The 20,989-nt window shown below is 37.7% G+C and overlaps 2 protein-coding genes across 8 annotated transcripts in view; both read right to left on the bottom strand.

Annotated features, from left to right (window-relative positions):
• Positions 1–4,363, bottom strand: part of Sarm (Sterile alpha and Armadillo motif) — a 33,818-nt gene extending 29,455 nt beyond the window's left edge. For 2 of the 3 annotated variants that reach the window (XM_064128399.1, XM_064128400.1), the window contains exon 1: positions 4,018–4,362. In XM_064128399.1, coding sequence (XP_063984469.1) covers positions 4,018–4,116 — 99 coding nt within the window. In that variant the 5' untranslated portion in view covers positions 4,117–4,362. Of the gene's footprint in view, positions 1–4,017 lie in introns of all 3 variants that reach the window. The other variant, XR_010299647.1, reaches the window with a different exon arrangement.
• Positions 4,364–6,637: 2,274 nt separating this feature from the next.
• Positions 6,638–20,989, bottom strand: part of LOC135165876 (serine/threonine-protein kinase NLK) — a 35,028-nt gene continuing 20,676 nt past the window's right edge. The window contains exons 5-11 of one of the 5 annotated variants that reach the window (XR_010299590.1): positions 17,544–17,629; positions 16,656–16,865; positions 15,765–15,953; positions 14,502–14,703; positions 13,962–14,055; positions 13,143–13,404; positions 6,638–11,895 (exon numbers count right to left, since the gene is read on the bottom strand). Coding sequence is in view for 3 of the 5 variants with exons in the window: in XM_064127636.1 (XP_063983706.1) it covers positions 11,841–11,895; positions 13,962–14,055; positions 14,502–14,703; positions 15,765–15,953; positions 16,656–16,865; positions 17,544–17,629 (836 nt within the window). In the remaining 2 variants the exon portion in view is untranslated. Of the gene's footprint in view, positions 11,896–13,142; positions 13,405–13,946; positions 14,056–14,501; positions 14,704–15,764; positions 15,954–16,655; positions 16,866–17,543; positions 17,630–20,989 lie in introns of all 5 variants that reach the window. The other 4 variants (XR_010299591.1, XM_064127639.1, XM_064127636.1 and 1 more) reach the window with 4 other exon arrangements.

Raw genomic sequence — 20,989 nt, 5'->3', positions numbered from 1 at the left:
AATGGCAAATAGATGAAGAAATCAGCGACAAGTTGAGTTTAATACTGAATAATGCCCCTTTACTCGGAATTAATCCATCTATCATACTCCATAACAATTGTATTTTATCATTTTCTTAATTAACTATCGTCCGTGACCGAATTTTTCTCACCGGAGAGATGATTAATCGTTTTGTTAGAGATGAAAATTAAAATCTCCAGTTTATTTTCTCTTTCAATTTCTTGTTTCGCAATGAGATAAATAAATGATAAATTTGCGGATGTGAAAAGGGACTAGTACGGATGGAGAAAGTGTTGGAGGAGTTTTAACGTGTGAGAAAATATAAATAACCCGAGATTTTTTATAAAAAATACCCCTCCGATTGGTAGATGCGTTTGTTCAGAATTTTTGGTACAAAAAATCGCATCATCAAAAGTATTTCGACGTCGACACATTTTTCATTTCGATCTAATAAATTTATTTCCCATCTCTAATGTTTAGTAATGACTGTAATTAATGAATAATAGTCATTCCGACATCAATTACCGTCGTGAGAAAGCTGTATAATTAATTCAAACACGTGGGTGTCGATGGCACGGAGATTAACGATGCAATCGTTTCAGAATGAGAGATTTTTCTTTGTTCGATTATGCGGTGATTATTGGCCCTGAGAAAATCACGATTTTCTCGAGGTGACGCCGAGGGATTTGGGTGGAGCGGGTGGCAATGAAGAGCTCGGGAAATTTCCGATTCTGGAGTCACGTCATTAGCCTATTTTGCCCCCGTCGTGGTCAATTAACAATGTACACGGGGAAGGAAATTTTGGATAAAATTGGACCTCTAGAGAGCGAAATGTGGGAGGAAATGACAATCAACAAATTTTTAGGTCAAGTTTGGTGTGAAAAAATAGACTTGCTGGCCAATTTTTGTGACAAAACTAACATTCGTCCCCCGTTTCACCCCCTGAAGTTCAAACTTTGACCTAAAATTCCTTTCTGTTCACAAAATTAGTGTTCGGTCGCGATAATTTGTGATTTGAGGGCGTAGTTGTCCCAGCTTGATTTCGCCGATCGTTGTACATAACTTTTTTTTACGATTTCAGTGGAGTGTGTGGGGCAAAATGGGGTCATAACTAGTGTTTGGGATCGGAAATCTTCCGGGCAACGCATTGGTCAGGGGTTCGGTCCAAATAACCGATTAGTATTCGAAATAGTCGCGTTTTTGTTCGGGTCGACTAGAATCGCAATATGGGAAATATTTTTCTTGAGGGACTTCACACTACCAAAGATAAAATATTAAGGTGTTGGTGTGTGTGGAGTGCAAGTACATGCACTCTGTATATTTTGAATGATTCGCATAACTAAGTACGATGCAAAACAAACGGATTTATTCTTAGATGCAAAAAATAAATTTGTACTTGAAAGACTCACAAGGTCGGTATTTTCATTACAAAATCATTTTCCCTTGATGTTTAGATCATTGTGACGGGAACTGTCATGAGGGCATGAAAATTGCGACATTGGAAAACTGGAAAATTGCCTCTTTGAAGGATAAAACTATAAAAGACCCCATTTTGCCCCAGCGCTCGGTGCTCCCGGGATAACAGAATTTTTCCGGAAGGAAATCTTTTTTTCCGGGAGAAAATCGGCTTTTCCGGAACTGGAAATTTTCCGATAATATCAGTTATACCGTCTTTGATCTACTTTTTCGAGGGTCAGCGACATAATCTCAAAAAAAAATTGAAAATTAAATGATTTCTCGTAAACACTGAGTGCACTAGCACTGAAAAATCGTCTACAATTCCAAATATAACTCTCACCCCTCCTTGACGCCCCGGTAGTTACTATTTTCACTCGTTAGATACGAGACTTCGTTATCCAAAAATAACAGTGTGATTCAGACATCTTTGTTTGGCAGTAAAAAAATGGCGAGAACATTTTTTCCTATGAATGAGGAATTTTTTTCACCACCGGAATGAGAATGCGAGAGGGGGAAACATCTGAACCTTGAACCTCACGAACCTCACGATTTTTTTCGTCAATTTAAATATTATTTTCCCCAACATTTATATGGAGCTCTATACAAACCTCCATTTTTCATTTTTACGATAAACAATTCATCATTAATTTGCTAGTCTCATTAAAAAAAATCCAACTGCCGAAAATCTCTAAATTAAAAATATTAGAAAATTGTGCTGACATATTTTTAAATATATTTTTAACCAAAAAATTGTGGGGCTGTCGGTGAGGTGTTGCGGAGACAGTGGAATTGACAGTGGAATTGACAGTGGACGTTCGATATAATTCATCGTCGATAGATTACGAAGGCCTTGCGATCACGCTCGTTGAACCGGTTGTTGAGAGAAGTAGAAAGATCGCATCCGGTCGCCCACACGACCAGTGGCTACTTTACTATACCCCCCTCTTCCACCCCTCCCTCCACCCTTCCTCCCACCCCGCAAACCCATAGACTGTATCCCATTGCACATAATACCTCGGGCGCAATTCCATTCATCTGCGACCCACTTCAATTTTCATTCAAAATAAAAAAAAAGCCTTTCACCAGAATGCGATAGTATTTTCGGCGCCATAAATTTTTTTTTCCATGAAAAACTAGTGATTAGGGCGTATTATGGTCTGCGGAAAGTTCTGGAGAATTTTTTGGAGGTTAAAATAAAATTTGATTAGTTAAAATCGATTCATTACACACTGAGATAATTGAGGAAATGGCCTCCATGAAATTTTCGTGGTTTTCGGAGGTCATTAACTGGGCGCCTAATTGGTATAATGAGGTGGCCTCGATCTCGAGCTGTCAAAAAATGGGGAGGCTTTAAAATGAGCTGTCGATCATCTTAATCGGTCGGTTATTTCGTGAGATATTTGATTTTCAATTCTGGAAGAGGTCACTAGGACGTAAAGTTGATGTTTTCGGTCATCTTAGGTCGGTGGTCAGCCATTAATGCGACTGTGGGGGTTCGGGGGAGATCTGAGAATAGCGTGAGATGAAGCGCAAGTCCTTTCGAGTATTTTTTTCGTCCTGGGCCGAAAATTATTCATTTTTCGTCCTCGTTCAGTATAAAATTATAATTAGGAATGAGCACGCAATTATTTACGGGAGAGTGAGGGTTACCTTTGGGCATTTTGAGCGGTCGTAAAGCTTCTTTTTCATCCTAGTACTGTAAGGAGGATTTATCTCGTTAAAATCGGTGCATCGGCCCCAGATAAATTTCAGAAAAACAATGAAACTGGAGATATTCCACGAAGACGACATTGAAAAACATCTCCCGAGCGCCAAAGATGTATTTATGATTTAAAAAACGTACCATTTCAGCTACTCCAGGACGATAAGAAAACGAGATGTATTTATATCCTCTCAAACACGTCTCCGATTACCAAACACAGAGTCGTTTCTCTTTAAAAGACATATATTTTTCCCTCCGCGATTTCTTACGTCGCAGAAAATGCAATAAAAAACCTTATTTCAACGAAGGAGTGGAAAGGATATTATTTTATTTAATTGGGGGTGAATGAGGGACGAAGAGAGCCAACCGAAAATACCACGTGGGGAGCACTGACCTCCACACGTGTCCCATTGAGATTAAAAGAAAACGTAAAAGCCACTTTTTAGGACTCTATCTGTCACCCGTGAACCTCAACTTCACCAGTCATTTCTCAATCCGTTAATGGACCCACCACTAATTATAACCAGACGTTGAGATCGCTGATTTTCTCACCATTCACATGAACTTTGAACAACGGAAATCGGCCTGTCAGGTTTCGAGATATCGCACAATAATTGAAACCCCAATTTTCAAATTTCTCAGATCCTCGATAAATCTGTAATCGATGATCACCACTTCGAGGACTAATATCTCGAGGTCTAATTATCGCAGAAAGTGTTGCGACATCTGAAACTATCGGGAATTCCATGGCCTTTAAAACGAGTTGTGTCTCATGGCAATCCGCCGGATACTTTCTGAGATACAGTTCAAAAACAAAACCTGAATCATGAAAAAAAGTCTTAGAAATCGTCACTTACAAAGCGTCCTCTGTAATCCATCTCCGTGCCCCCCACTTCCGGCGCCGTTATAGTCCTCCGGAAGGGCTTCGTGCTCCTGGTAGCCACTGTGGTCCTCATATTCCCAAACACTTCGAGTCCCCCTGGAGCTCCCCGCCCGAAGAAATAAATTTTCTTTCACAAAAAAATTGTCAAAAAAATTTTCCCAATGATTCACGTGACTTCTCTCGTCCCCCGCATTTTGCGAAATTACAGAATTCCCCGGCTTCACGATAGGCGGGGCAGAACGGGTTTCGGTAGGGGTAAAAAATAAAAATTGATAAAATGATCTCAGTAATGAGAGAGCATTGGAAACACACGGTAACACGGCATGGCGTCGCAACCGGCACTAAAGGCGTCTCGCACCCGAGAGAACCTCTCTCGAATGTACCGCGTGAGTCGTTACGTATCTCAGTTTATTTGAAAAGCATCCAACGGCAATCGAGGAGACACTCACTCTGGCACACGAATGTTCTTCGTTAACATCAATTTAAAGTTTAAATTTTTTTTTCAACAATATCGTGATTTTTTTCTACTCGTCTCTGTCGAATTTATGGTGTTCCCGGTCGCCTGAGTATTCAGAAGGAGCTTTTCACTGATTCCGACGAAGAGCTTTCTAAATTTTTGGTTCGCAATTTTTTTTCGTGTTGAGAACGAGCTTTGGAGTTGAGCTGACAAAGAGCTTGCGCGGAACGTCCCCAAGAAAAGCGGGGAATGAATTTTCTAGGAGAGCTTTCGAGGGATTTGAGGGGAAAATTGGAGAATTGTTAGGGGTTTTATTGATTAGAAACGTCGCATTTTTTTACTGAATGGAAAAAAAAATAAAAAGTCGTGTAATAAAGAAAAATCGTTTGTCAGTCACCTGCTTGACACCTGCGCTCATTCCTACATTTCGTCATTATTTTCTGTTCTTTGTGTGCGAAACATGAATCCTTGATGTTTACAACGGTACCTCAAGTTTCTGAAACGTTTCACATCAAAGAGACTATTTGCGGAGGAAACCTGGCGGTAAGAAAAACACATGGGTTGAAAAATAGTAGTAAAGTGGGGGGAGGGGGGGGGGAGGTAAAAAATGTTGAGAATCAGCGGCACTTTTGATACTCACACACGCGGAACCCATCATTTTCATGAAACAATCGGCCTCCTTCTACAGCGACTAGAACGACGATTTGTCTCAATCGACTTTTGCCATCCGCTCCGATACATTAATGATTGGAAACGCATTGAATGACGACTCTATATGTCGTCCAGGGTCATGGGATTGTGTGCGCACGATGAGTCGAGAAATTTAGCATGAAATTGAAAAAAAATTGTGTGCGTTTTGGTGGAGTAGATGCAGAGATAATTCTCGATCAAGTTGTCGATCTTTAATCGATTTTAAACGTCTATTACTGACTCTAGTCGGACAAAAAGGAGATTCAGCCTTCGCTGAATGGTAACAAACATTTCACGCGATTTAACAAGAGACATTAAGTGGTTTTTTAGGTTGAACTTTATAATGATCTGAGCTTTCGTTTTTGCTTCAACAGATCACGAGAAAATTCTAGTGATTTCGATCGATCAATCGAATTAGTAGATAGATTGATAAAGGATCGATAAAAGATCGATCCTTTATTAATATGGACATAGTAATTTGTAGGCATTTCTGATCTATAAGTTGGGATGACTATTGACTCCCGTCTTTGGTTATTTCTACGTGAAACCGAGCCAAAGAGAACGGTAAAACTCACTTTTTGATAAATATCGAAATTACCTGTTTTATTGTGCGTAATAACAATTACCCGTGTCGTAATGGTGTAATTCATGTTGCGGTGAAAGGATATACCATATAAGGACATAAACCACGCAGCGAGAGATCGATTTGATCACGTGAAGGATATACGTTGAAATGAGGAAATATTTCGAGGGGGAAAAAGTAACGTCATTTTTTTCCGATTCTGGTGTCGAAATTTTCCGGTCTCTCAAGGTCCTCGTAAGGGTCCTGTGACCCTCACAACGAATTTACGGTCTTTTGACCCTTTCGATCCTCCAAAATAAATTTTTGAAAATTATGGCTTAAGCATCCCCGAGGAAGCCCTAGGGGAAGACCTAGGGGATGCTTAGGGATGTCATCCTCATGAGGTTCTTCAGGGTTATATCATATACCACAAAATGAGGGCTGAAGTTGAAGTTTAGAAGTAAATTTTCAATTGCAGATGAGAATTACGTGACAATTCAACTAGGCTCATGGGTCTTCATTGTGCACCACCCACATGACAATCTATCCACATCACTGGGTATCATTAATCAGCATTGCAAACAGTTTCATTATACCTCATTAGCTTTGTTCACCATTTTTATCCCTGTGGACTTTTGACAACTCGTGAATTTGCAAATCGAGTAAGTTATTACATCCGTTTCATGGAATAACTTATGAGGATGCTAGGTGAATCATTGCAATGGATCTTTGATTTGCACTTCCTCCTCAGCAATATCTACCCCATTCTCGCATTCAATTTTTGCTCTTCATTACTACGATTACTCGAAAAAACTTTATTCTAAAGGAGGAAACATATTTCCGGAGTTATTAAATCGTTGAGCAAATAATTAACAAAATTGATAGTTTCTGTTTATGTATTTTTTTTATTTTTTTATCTTCGAAAACATTCGACCACACACAGATAATATTAAATTGTTAATTAGTACCTACAGATTAGTGTTTTTTTTTTCATCAAATTTTTTTATTTTTGAGAGATTTAGGTGATTAAAGTCGCAGTCCGGAGCGGGTCGATCAATCAATAAACTTTATTCGATGGGATAATGCATCAGTTCGTTATCGTCGATTCGATGGAATTTAATTGATTCATCGATTGGTACAGACTTTTGCTTCTTCAACATCGAAAACTTCTATCACTTTTTCATTTCGAAAAATTTACAACACATAGGTATTTACAGTCGTGTCTTTTTGGCTATACAATATTTCTAGTCGATGAAAATCGGAGTATTTACATTTTTTTCTTGTGAGGGAGAGAAGTTGAGAATTTATTCGGTTTCAAATGGTCCATCATTTCGATTTTCATCTATTTGAATCGATTTTTCAATCACTCCATTCCTGGGTTTTAATCGATCAATGGTAATCGATGATTTTCATCTATAAACGATTTGGAAAAATCGATTTTTACAAGCCATTACTCGACTGTGATGTCATTTCCTCAACCATGACCTCGATTTTTCGATCACAATATCGATTGTTCGGCTGCGACTAATCGACTGAAAAAAAAAAATCGAGAAATCGATTAAAATCGAAAGAGGATCCCAGTGTCTTCTCTCATCGAGTTAATTAACTACAGAAAAAATTCGGAAATAATTCCAGTCACTTCTGGTACTGGCAGTGATGGAGGAAATAATCACTTGTGGCTTAATTAAAAGTTCCTCAATTAATTAATTATTCCTTGTGTTCAAGTGCAAAGATTTATTTACATGAATGTTTATCACCCTCTTATATCTTACAATGTACATATCTATATCTCATCGGTCGCCATTGCTCTCTCCCGATCAACTCTTCACTACATTTTGTATTTTCTGTGTTTTACTACTTTATTTTTTTTGTCACCATTTAGTTCAATTATTTTGTTTTTTTTTTCCATTATTCATTAATTAAAATGTGATAATTAAGGCCTCTTAGTTACTAACGACAGGTCATCACACTGTTTACTCTTAATTATTAATTATCCACTGGCAAAAATTTCTACGAATTTTTCTTTTCACTACTCAGGAAGCGACATCATTTGTTTTTAATTATTTTTTCCCTCTTAATTAATTAATTAATTCTTTAATCAATTTTATGATTTTTCATTAATATTTTGTCTTTCTCACTGGGATTTTGTGGGGTACACCATAACTCCCCAGTTCCTAGAATCATTTCTACTCCCAAGATATTGATTGATTAATCAACTTCATTAATTGATAAATTCCTTAATTAACGAGGATTCATCGACAATTAACAAGTGTCGAACGATAATCAGCGGTTGTGAATCTCTTTTACTGAGTAATGTAGTGACAAGCCTCAATCAATCATCAGTAACTATCGATTAATGATAAGTAATTAATTAACCAATTTAAACTCCTTATTGGGCCCTCAATTTTCTCCATCAATTAATCAATTCTTTCATCCATTAATTACTATCTCGTCATTCTTATCCATCCCTGGGAATTTTCTGGGGTTTTTCACAGGATTTGGAATTTCTGGGGTGGGATCAGTGCTCCACGTTCCATAATCAAGGCAAATTGTCATTATCTCTGGAGTTATATCAATTATCGATCGATTTTTCGTGATTTTTAATAGCTGAAGGAGTCATAACGAGTAGCAAATCACATCCTGTACACTTTCAACTAATTTTTCATTCAAAATCGTTTCATTTTACGCTTCTGGCTCCCTCGCAAGTTGAAAAAAAATCATTTGTTACACTCGTCCACAAAGTAAAATTTTAGGGCCTGATTTAGGGCCATAACCTCACGATTAGAAGGCCCTAATTGTGAAATTTCTCAGACGAATCCAGGAACATCTACACTACGGTCTGAGACTAGTGAAACAGGGGTCCCCGAAAGACAGTTGTAGGGCCCAAAAATGGGCCCACACGATAAATTCAACCAACTCTTATTTTGGTGGTATTTTCTGCACCACTGGGCCAAAACGACTGTTTTCTGAAAATTCTGATGGAAATTTTCCGATCTATCGACTGGGGTCATTATTAACCCCATATTCTTGTCCCTTCTCCTTTTATTTTTCATTTATTCTTCCAAAAAATGTAAAAATCACGAAAAAATCGATAATCAATTTTTGTTTTTCTCTTCAATCAACGGAGAGATAATTTTTCAATATTAATTACACAATTCTAATGATTATTTTGTCACCTAAGTAGGAAAAATGACAAAATTGAAAGTACAAAGCCACTAATGGAAATAAATTCTATTCTAAGTTTTTTTTTTCATTTATTTAATTCTCATATAATTACACAATCGGTTCTTTCTGATTTTCATTATGAGAATATCCTCCCCTACTCAATGATTTCATTCGTGATTAGTCTGTGGGTAATTACAGAGTAATCGGCAGCGATCTGCTGGGTCTATTGGCAGGAACGGCTAAAATTGCGTTTTTTTTCGTCGTTTATGGGGACTTTATGATTTGCTGCACGCGTTCCCGATTTTTTGTTGCTTACTGGCTGCATTGAAACTATTTACAGGTTTTGTCATCACACAGAGGTGATTACCAACGAATGATGAAGGAATTTTATCAATTCGTACGGTTTTGAGAGAATTTTTGGTCCGATTTTTGATTGCTTTTGTCAGGTTCCGGAGATCTTTTGGAAAATTTATGGCCGATTTTCAAATATAGAAGTTCACTTCAAAGAGCAGAATGGCCTCATCAGTCACGATAATTAATGTGAATATGTATTGCGTTTGTTGATATTTTAAAGTTTTTTGAGAGAATTGGTAAAACGAGATAGATTGACTCATTTCTGAGTCGAGTTTTTGAGCAATATCTCAAGATCTGAAAGAGATGGCGAAATCTTCCTCATGACATTTGTTGTAGAGCTTCATTCGCTCCACAAAAATGGTCCTGATAAAAAATTTCCTAATTGCCCTAGTCTTCGAGATATTCACCAAAAACTGGTCACTAGTTAAAAGTGACATCTAGTTTACCCCTTCGCTACTGAATTTCGACAAACAAAAAGTAGTAAACAATTAAATAAAAAATCCCAAATTAAATTTGCAGCTCTCCAGTCCTCCCCTCAAAGTTCAATCAAAAACGAAAATAAAAATTCTCCCCGATAAAAACTATTTACACACGTGCAATGATTATTTACATATGACAGAACGAATGATGACACAAGGAAGATGAATTCCGGACAGATATCCGTCTTAATTAATTAAAAATACCTGGAACTCCTTTCTAACATTGTTCTTCCGCGGAAAAAACAGAGGAAAGGAAAAAAATGCTAAAAATCTCTTAAGCTAGCTGCTCGAGTCATGAACTCCCCTGAATCGCATTTTCGGAGGGGATAATTCGTTGGGAAAATCGGGATTTTCCTCGTTGATATGCTCGAGTGCGACATATAAAACACGTGATTAATTTAGGAGTGAAGTGATTTGATTTTTGATTTTGTGATTTTTGTGATTTGATAATCACTAGATCAATCGGGCTTTTTCGAGTCAGACATTTCACACAATTTTAACGCTTTCGCTTCTGTTTGTGTTATTTTGACGAATTAGTCCTATTTGGGGAATAATTAATTGGCAATATTCCACGAAAATACAACAAATACCGTACAATTATAAATTATTAAATGAAAAACACAAATAACGCGAGGCCAATGACATTAAAATTGTATCGAAACAGTGACTTGTGGAAAACGTTAAGACTGAATGATTATTAATATTCAAAAATCCCGACGAATGACTGTTCATATTTATTATCTCGATGAATTTCAGTTGTGTTACATCTAACTGACCTTTATGAATAACAGTCGAGGAAAATTTGTCGATTTGTTAATATCGCTGTTATCTCAGGAGTTTGTGATTTCAGGCAAAAATGTCAAGAGATATTTTTGGTAGAGGATTATCGTCGTTAATTACTGATTTTAAATAATCTCATGACATTCAAAAGAATCCACTTCCTCCTAAATCATCTCTCCTCTCTAATTGCAACGATAATTACTAATTAACTTGAAAATAATAATCCAGGAAATGTCCCAGATCTAAGCCCCAGGGTCCGCCGCTTCTAACTCGACAAAATTTTTCCCAGAAAAATCGATAAATCCAACAAAATCAAAATGCTGCCCCACTATTTTCCATTTCTCATCGGATATTCAATTTTCCCAAGACCTTTTCCATTTTGCACATGGAAATTGCACATAACTAGACCCTTTAATGACCCCAGACTACGAATATTTCTTCTATACAATAGATACACTAGCCAAAACGCCATTTTTCCTCTCGGCACCCGTTCTGCCTCCTCTAGCCCCCTGGGGAAAAATCCTGGAGCCCCCGCCAGTCCCCTCCTGCTCTAAAGAACCCCTCCAATTAATCAATTACCCTCCGATTAATGAAAGAAACTGGCCATAACTATCAATACCCCCCCATTCACTCAAGTGGAGAATTTCCCTAATCACTTCCGCCCTTATATCTTGATAACGTTCAGTCCAATTCAAATAAAATCTTCATCTCAAAACCAGGAAAATTTCCGATCATTTGCAAAAAAAAATAAGTCCCTTAGCCCCTCCCCTTCTCCAGATATTGAAAGACAAATAAGGGGGTGTTTTAACATTCACAAAAACATTTTTTCTCCTCTCGCGATCACTCTCCTCATTATCCACCAAACCCTTGGTGCAAAATGGATTCAAAACCAGACCCTGAAATCGGAAATTTTCCGATCTATCTGATGGGGTCATATTGACCCCCGAGCATCCAATATCTTCCTAGATAATCCGCTATTTCTAAAAAAAGTGCTTTCTTTGCTCGTTTGGAATTCTCCACGAGGTGTACTAATCGCTGTCGGTAATTAATCTACCCCTCCTCCCCTCGCAGTCTCGTTATCCTCTATAATAAACGCCTATGTACATACATGAGAAATAATCCTGTTCGTGAAATCATCTAGATTCTTTTCTCGCATTTAAAACTAAAAATTGAGAATTTTTTTTTCCTTTTTTGAGAAAAAAAAAATCGAGTCTACAAGTGCTCGGCAGTCTATTGTCTCTCTTGGCTCGTTTTAATTATTTTTTTTTGTTGTGTTTAATGATGATTGTTGGAGGTGCGGGTGCGTGGGATCACTCCCACTGGTGCGGTGAGGGCGGTAATTCCGAGGGATGCGCCACTGTTGAGCTGGAAAAATTGATTGAAAACATTTTGTTAGACGATTTTTATGGGGTTTTGACCGATGGGTGAGAAATGGTTGTGAGGGAAGGGGTATTTACAGTGGTGGACACTAAGGGTGGGGGATTTATACAGCTTTTCAGGGAACATCAACAATTTTTTCCCTCGTTTACGACGTTTTTAAATTCTGAAGACGAAAAAGCAGAACTTTTTCAGCGATTCTTTAAATATTAATGAAATGGATTTAATTAGAGTTTTCTTGGGAACTAATTGATCGATTCGAATGAGTGGAAGCTCATTTGAAGAAGCATGAAATTATTTTCATTTTCACGCCACACTCATTGCTCTGCCTCAATTCGTTCACGAGATACCGAGCATCAAAGTTTTTTAATTAAAATTCATGACTCGAGCTGCATAAACCCCTGGGATTATTTACATCGACAATTCGATCGGATTACGTTGTTAACAATAAACTATCAATCAATTTCTCATTAATGATGAAGACTAACTCTAATAGTTGACATATCTACAGGATTAAAATCCAATAACATTACTGTCTCACTAGTGAATTTCTAATAAAATGTCTATTAATCAATATTTCAATCAATTAATTGATTAAACAATTAATTTGGCGTATCGACCGGCTCGAATCGCCGCTGCAACCAACACAGAGGGATTTTTACGTGTGAGTTAAATGTTCATAACAATAAATGAATCAATATTGATCGATTTTACTCCTAAAAAACTGAAAAACAATCGAAAATTCTAATAAAAACTGTTTTTTGAACTGGAAAAAAATCTTTGACCATTCTCAACGAATTTGGAATTGAAAACAAATTATAAATAACTGTTTTGCAATATTTAAACTGTAAAAAAATTGAGTAAAATCCCAAAAGAATTGGACGGAGTTTCAGAAAAATTATGGAAACCAACAAATCAACAAAATTGGAATAAATTGTTTTCATGATTTAACTAATAAATTGAAAACCTTGAATATCGACAAAAAACTTTGATTTGAAAAATTCGAAAGTCTAAACAATAAGAGAATTCAAATTCAATACTTTTTATTCATAAAAAATTCCCTTTGAAAAAATCACATCGACTAAAACGAAAATCGATCAACAAAGGAGTGATGAACAATAAAAATAAATAACATGATATTATTAATCAAAAGATGATGAAAGAATTGATTAAGAATGGCTAAATAAATGATAAAACGACAGTGAAAGAATGGAAAAAAGTTTAAAAGTGAGTACCTCAGCGAGCGAGGCTTGCGTGGACGACATATTGCTGATAAACTCTAGTATTTTCATTATATTTTTCTCTCAAAATCGTCAAAAAAATTGGCATTAATTTTTTCATCTTTTTTCTAGTTTTTTTTTGGCTTTAGATGGTAGTAGACGATAGTAGGTAGCCGAGCAGCTAGTAGATAGTCACATTCAGGGTAGTTTGGTAGTTATTGTGTACGTATACGCGGCGCACGTAGATTGCTGGCTTGGCGGCAACGGCTTGCTCTAACTTGAAACACGGGACAAGTAAAGGTAAAAAAAACACAAAATATTTCCTTTTTTGCTATTTTTGGGAGATTTTTTTTCATTAATGAAATTTTAATGTCAGGTCTTGGGCCTCCGAGTGGAAGCATTTTTTAGTTTATTTTTTCGAACCTGATGGGGTTGTCGTGGTCTGTCTCTGGATGGTTGAATTGACAAGACGATTGGTTCAATTCTTTAGTTTTCCTCCTTTAATGATTTTGAAAAATCAAGGGGTTTCAATTCTAGAATTGAATTCGCACCATTTCAATGCGAATTTCATAGTTGAAAATTTTTTATCGGATTTTTTGTGATGTTTTCATTAGAAAATACGAAGTATTGATATTTACACTGGTGACTTCAGAATACATTAATGTTGACATTTCAAAGAATATTATGTGGCAAATGATAAAATTCTGTCAGCAGTCAGTAACTGGCTGGCAATACTGGAGAGGCAATTGGTGATTTCTCATTTCAACCAACAACAGGGAGACCTCTCAAATAGAAATAAAAAAATGAAATAATTCTTACTCATTGGATATTTACCTCGCGAAACTTTTAAATGCAGCTGACTGAGGATTTATGCAGAGTGGTACACGTGATGTGTTCAACTGCTCTGCAATGAATTTGTGCATTTCCTCTGCAAAAATAATAACCAGAAATCCATCATTAAAAATTTTAAAAATCATCAAAGAGCCAAATTTTTTATTCTCTCAATATCTCGTGTTCCTGAGGTGCCAGACTCTAGACTCCAATGCCCTGCCACGGCTGGGGAAACTCCTGGTGAAATCTACTGGTTTTGGGCCCCTTTTAAACGTCGACGAGAACGTTTAAAAGCACTAAATATCTTTTTTTTATAATAAACATGAATTCTGGAGCAAAATCAGTTCAAAACCAGTGGATTTCATCGCCAATTTCCTCACCTTCCTGATGGCATGAAAATGGAAGGTCCAGATCATCCAGGTGACGAGATACAGAGGGAAATGTGTTCGAAGAAAAAATGGACACTCAATTTTTAGTTCTTCCACAAAAAAAAAATTTTTTCTCGTGAACACGACTATGATCTCTTCCCTCCACCAAAATTACCTTTCACTTGTTGCACACTCGTCAATTTTTTCTCCCACAAATCATCGAATGGATGTGATGTCGCTGGTTCGAAGTCAGATGTGTACTGTCTCATGCCAGCGCTCGTTGTGTAACAACACGTGCACATGCACGAGTGATATCTCAGTCTGCCTTCGTCCAGATACGGATGGGCCAGTGCATCGACGACAGTGATTCTCTTGTCCTGTGGAGATTCCATAAATTAATATAATGATATGAAGGCGATCCAACTGTTCAGCCAAGAAAATTGTTATCGAATTAGAATTCCTGAATTATTATCTTCAATTTAATTACAAATTATCGTTGCAATGGGCAAGAAAATATGATAAAGGAAAGTCGATTCTTTGGAATGTCATGAGATTATTTAAAATCATTAATCAATGACGCTAATTTCCTACCAAAAATATCTCCCAACATTTTCCCCTAAAATCCCAAGCTCTCGAGATAACATCATATCGAGTAAATCGACATATTTCCCTCGACTTTTATTCATAAAATTCAGTTGAGTGTAACACAACTGAAATTTATCGATTCAATAAATATCGACAGTCATTCATCGAGACGTCTAAATATTCCTAATCGATCACTTAATTAAAAAATCTCAATCTCAATCAACTTTTTTTCATCTGATTTCAATTGCATTAACGTTGTTCTTTGTAACGTTCTCTCGATTTATCCTGCGTCGTTCCTACTTATCAACTCGTAGTTTTATTTTAATCGCTGCGTTATCACTCGACAATGCCAATCAACTTTTAAACAAACACTCATAACTCATTACTGGATTTATCCAAACAAAAATGTCTGCTGAATTGATAGAGAATGTCCCAATGAACAAATTGACATCGAGTGGATTGAAATTGTATGAAACGTCGCTTGAATAAACTAAAGTCAATCGTCAGTGATAATCAACAACATAAACAATTAAAAACTACCAGCAAGTTATATTCAAAAAATACTATACAACAAATGTTTCAACAAAAAATTCGCTATCTCCCTTAGGTTCGAAGATATTTCCCGAAAATGCGGTTAACAAATGATTCGTCTCATCGTGGTTCACCACTTCATTAATATAATAAAATTAATTATCATTTCCCCTGAATTTTCGTCCTCAAGAGCTGAAATAGATCGATCAATCAGCGTCGTCATATTTTCAGCGACTGAGGATAAACGAAAATACGTAAAAAGTCTTGAAAAGCGATGAACAGTTTACGAGATAATGGCAAAGGAAAGGGGGTATCCACTCACAGGGTCGAACACGAGCATCTGGCAGAGTAAGTGTACAGCCTCGTGAGTCGCCTGGTTGCTCAACGAGTAGAGGGCTGTCAGTGAGGATGGCTTGGGTGCACGTCGCAACATGTGCGTTCGGGCCCCCTCGCAGGCGTACCTCATGTCCTCGAGGGTCGGGGTCCCCAGTAATTCCGTTATCAGCTCCAACTGAAATACCCAGGGACCAATAAAATACAAATATTTGGATAACTGAATTGTTGGACGATTTAATCCAACAATTCACAACAATTTTTTTCATTAAAAAAATTTAATGCGAATTTTTAAAAATATTGGAGGCAATTCTTTGAATTAAATAAAAATATAAAATTCCACCAGAAATTTGGTGAAAAAAATTGGTAGATGTTTTTTTTTATTAAAAGAAAAGAAAATTCAAGATGTTTTAGCCGCCCAAGGAAAAATCCGCTTTTTTGCAGCACCATAATTCGTATATGGGCGTCTCGACGTCAAGTCATAAGTCAGACGTTTTTAATGGCCTATAAATGGTCGGCCTTTTATTATTTTTCTAAAGTAAAAAATATCTCTCTAATATTATTTTCTGGCTGTCACATCAACTCCAAAAAATCTTCAGAAATTTTCTGTTCATCCTGACGCTTCTGAAGATGTTTTAAATACAACAATTCCCAATAATTTGTACATCCAAATGACACGATTAATTATTTCCCCTTGGATCAATAAATTTAGAATTCTGAGGGTCCAAATCGGTCGTATTTCCCAGATGAGTTTATACGACTTTTTTCGCCCTGATTGACCCAAAAATACCAAAATTGTCAATTCAATTTTTTTTTCACGTGGCACGCGATATTTTAACAGGTAAAAGGCTTTTGGCAATTTATTTTCATTGTTCATTACCTGCTGGACTGGACTCTGTGCCTGGAATAGAATTCGCCTGCGCAAAAGTTCACCGAATATGCAACCAACGCTCCATACGTCCACTGCAGCTGTGTAGTGACGTGCACCCATTAGAATCTCCGGTGCACGATAATACTGTGTCACCACCTCCTGGGTCATATGTTTGTTCTGATCAGGCTCCTCAACCCTCGCCAGGCCAAAATCGCAGATCTGCAAAAATGAAAAGACCCTCAAAAAAATGGAAAAACCCCAAAAAATCCCCTAAAAAACTTTCACTTCTCCAAAACAAAAAGATTTTTTCATCTTCGACTTCAGAACGCAATATCACACGTCCTAATTGCGATAATGGGGGCTGCGACCTCTCATTTTGAAGCCTGAAACCTCTCCCTGGAGATGGTAGGGCGATTTTACCCGCAGCCCCACCCCAACTTTGAAATAATCCCCCCCCCCCCAGAACAAACGGGAAATTTTCTTTTGAAGTTGAAAAATTGTTGTTTCGGAGTTGATCTTTGAAACGAGATATTTTGGCCGGTAATTGGAGTAATTGTCAGGACTTTTTGGTTTACATTTCGGATATGACCTAGATTGGAGCGTTCCACCTGCAGTCGTCGTCACGTAAAAATTCGAAACTCAAAGAGAAGCGAAAAGTCTTTTAAAAAAAAGATTTTTTGTTGGAAAGTTTGAAGATCGAGTCGAGTTGTCTGAAAGGCTTTCGTGTAGAAATTTTAAATAACAAGAACAAATTGAGAGAATCCAAATTGGAGAAATGAAAAGTCAATGAAATACGAGTCTTCCATGTGGGAGCAAAAATATATATTCATAAGTAATTAAAAAATTGGTGGACGAAGGATTAAATGTTTCTTGATAGAAAATTCTTATGATTTTTACCTTGAGAACGCAATTGCTGTTGACTAATAGATTCCCAGGCTTGATGTCCCTGTGGAGGATCCTCGCTGAGTGCAGATACTTCAGCCCTAGAATGAAGAAAATTAATTAGACTTGTAATGAGGGTGCGTCGAGAAATCTCGAAAGAATCATTAGATTTTGGGGGTTTTGCGACGAGGAATTTCCTTCACAATTTTTAAAAAATTAATTCCTTTGCACTTGAAGTTTTATATTGATTTATTTTGTTATTTAAGACTCCATATAAGGTCGATTGGGCCGGACAATGCACTTAATATATTTATTTATTCAGCTATCGTATTTTTTAATTTTTATAATGTGAAATTTGAGCCATTAGGACGTGATTTTCCCCGCAGTTTATCCCAAATTCTATTCGATTATCATCATCAAACAACTCATCAAAAAACCATTAATTATTCACCATCGACATCACTAATCTCGCGGATACGTCAATCCAATTTCATTCGAATCGCCCTTTTCAAACGATTCCATTGAACCCCAGCTCAATTTCTTCCATAACATTTATCAAATCATCGCATATTTTCGTCGAATTAATTCTCTAATAGCGAGTCATGACCACCTAATGAAAAAGTGATTAGTACTTCCACGTGAAAACCCACCTTAAAAATTAAAATAATAAAATGTAATTCTCAGTTCCCTACTTACTTCCACAAAATTCCGTAATTTCTATCGAATATTTCTCTGCGCGATCCCTAGACCCCCCCCCCCTCCGCCCCCACTCTTTCCCCCTGTATCATAAATATTTGACCCTAACACTGGAATTTAATCAAAAATTACCGCCCCAGACCCAAAATCTCACCTAATGACGCAGATAAACCCCAAGATTGTCCCCAAAAGTCCCTAAAAAACGGGATTTCACACACAGAAATCATGTAATTTGGTTCTCCAAGTCCCCAGGGGGTCATGGAAGTGTCGAGGGAGTGTGAGTGAACTGGGGAAAATGCACTGGCACCTGGGGGTGGTGGGATGTGAGGGCCCCGGGTCGATGAGAACTGCACTGTCTACCCATTATGCGTGTCTCTCGGGTACACTGGGAGATAAATTGCGTCGCTGGATTAATGTAATGGACTGATTAATCGGAGCAGCCCTGCGACTGCTGATTACAGTTGAGTTTACACGTGAAACGTCACGTCCCCACTATTTTCCGGTTTTCCCCATTTTCTGAGAGCCCCGTCGGACCGCCCTTCAGCCGAATCCCTTCGATAGATCGAAGAATTCTCGACGAAATGCATTAAGAACCGATAACAACAAGATCTCTACGTGACAGACCCCGTCGTTATAATAATTTCCGGGCGGAAACGCGCTCTCACGACAGAATTTTGCATTGAAACAAATTATAACGAAAAGATTACGAAGTGAACCTCAAATATTCACCGAAGGGATGATCGGAAAAGGGCGCGTGACCTCAGGTTGGAATCGGAAATTTCCCGATCTATCGAACGAACGTTGATTCGATGGAATCGATCGAGGGGCTGCGGAGATATCGGGGGTTGAAAGAAAAATGTCGAAAAATTACTGAACATCATGACCCAATGAAACGGGTAAAGACCCCGAAGCCATCGCCACGAGGAGCGCGAATGTTGCTTTATTTTGGGCACGGCCAACAACCGCATGTGTCATACCCACCACTGCTGCACTCTTATTTCGAATTCCGTATTATCGATCCCGTGTCTTACGCAAGGTTAACCTCTAAAAATCGATTTCACTGAATTTTTCCCTGGGGTAGTCATCACCGCGACGTGAGTTGATCAGTAATTCCCACCCTAACGTCGTCCGTCTGTTCAATGACAATGTTTCGTTTGAATTCCACATGTGGTAAGGATTGCGATGCTCTCAAGTTCGGAGGACAACAGATCATAAATTAGCCCTTTTCTGGAGTCTCTCAAACACATCATAAACCTCTAAAATCACATGTCAAGTGATTTTTGAAGATAAACAGAAGAGCTGTGCTTTAATTTTTCAACAAACCGCGTTCATTTTGTTTCCTCGTAATCGTGAGCTCATTTAATCATTCGATTGCCTGTGATAATTCAAATAGAAAAATTGAAATCATTTCATGTCATGTGAGGTGATGGGAAATGGGCAGTTTGATGGTGCGAGATCAGGGCTGAGACGGATATGTCAAGACTTCCGGGGCTGAACCCCCTCGATTTTTGACGAGTAGTCAAATGTACGTGATGTCCGGCGTTAGCGTGATGGCAGACGATCGATTTTTAATCGTTTCACCTGCTGACAGTTGCGATCAGAGTTAATCGACTGATCGGGGGTCGTACCTCATAATGAATAATTCCTTTTCAATTCGAGTGCATAAAGTGGTCGGAGGGTTTCGTTGATATTAGACGGGTCGGTAATTATTACCTGACGACAGAGTTAAGTAACAACACCTGGTTCAGTTGTCCCTGGACATTCTAGTCACATGCTCTCGAAGAGTCCTATTCATTCCAGTTTATCTACATACTTAAAATCAAACCTAAACATCATACTTCACAGTTCTCAGAATTCTAACTCATAAAAAATGTTTTTCAATTTAAATATAAACACTCAGGAGAGAATAATATTGACTTTTGTTGTCTATTTATTCCATGAAAAATCTAACAGCTCAAAATTGTTAAGCGGTTTTTGGTGCATTAGGGGGTGAATTCCTGCGATTCCCGGTAGATTTTTGGGTACAAGAGACCCGATGCGAACCTTGGAGATCCGGGTTCCATTCCCGGGTGAGTTAAAGCATTTTTTTTCTTTAATTCTAATTTTTTTAGAATTTTTTAATGGCTCAAAACTGTTAAGTGGGATTTCTGGTACATTAGGGGGTGAATTCCTGCGATTCCCGGTAGATTTTTGGGTACAAGAGACCCGGTGCGAACCCGGGTTCGATTTCCGGTTGAATTTAACGAGAATTGTTTCCTCTCTAATGCTCATTCCCATAGAATTTTTTTCTAATTAAGTTACCATCACATGACCCAATTATTTCTCCAAAAAAATCTAAAATATGTTTTTTAATATTCGGTCTGATTTCTTGTTCTAGGCCGTAAAACACCACTTTACACCCCTCGTAAAAATATTTAAATAATTCTACGGACATCCAGTTGATTTTCAAATACTCGTGAATTTATATATTTTATTATCACTAACTAAAATCACCTGGCGGACATGCCCATTGAATCAATCCAAGTTGCCAACCTCAGAGGGTGACCAACGACCTTTACTCAATTGTAAACTATTCTAGGAGGCAACTCAACACAGAGTGAAACACTGCTGGGGGGAGATCGCTCCAGAGAGCACCAGTGCTTACTCGAGTGTTCCCTCTCACAAAGCATCCCACGTGCATAATGCATTGGAAATGGTGGGTGGGTAGGGTGGGGGTGAGAGGGAGTTGGTGTATGTGGGGGAGAGGATGGTTAACAGTGTAACTG

This window comes from Diachasmimorpha longicaudata, chromosome 9 (assembly GCF_034640455.1).
Source record: "Diachasmimorpha longicaudata isolate KC_UGA_2023 chromosome 9, iyDiaLong2, whole genome shotgun sequence".
NCBI lineage: Eukaryota > Metazoa > Arthropoda > Insecta > Hymenoptera > Braconidae > Diachasmimorpha > Diachasmimorpha longicaudata.
Note: the sequence above shows the minus strand (reverse complement) of the source record. Positions and strands in the feature narration are given on the sequence as shown.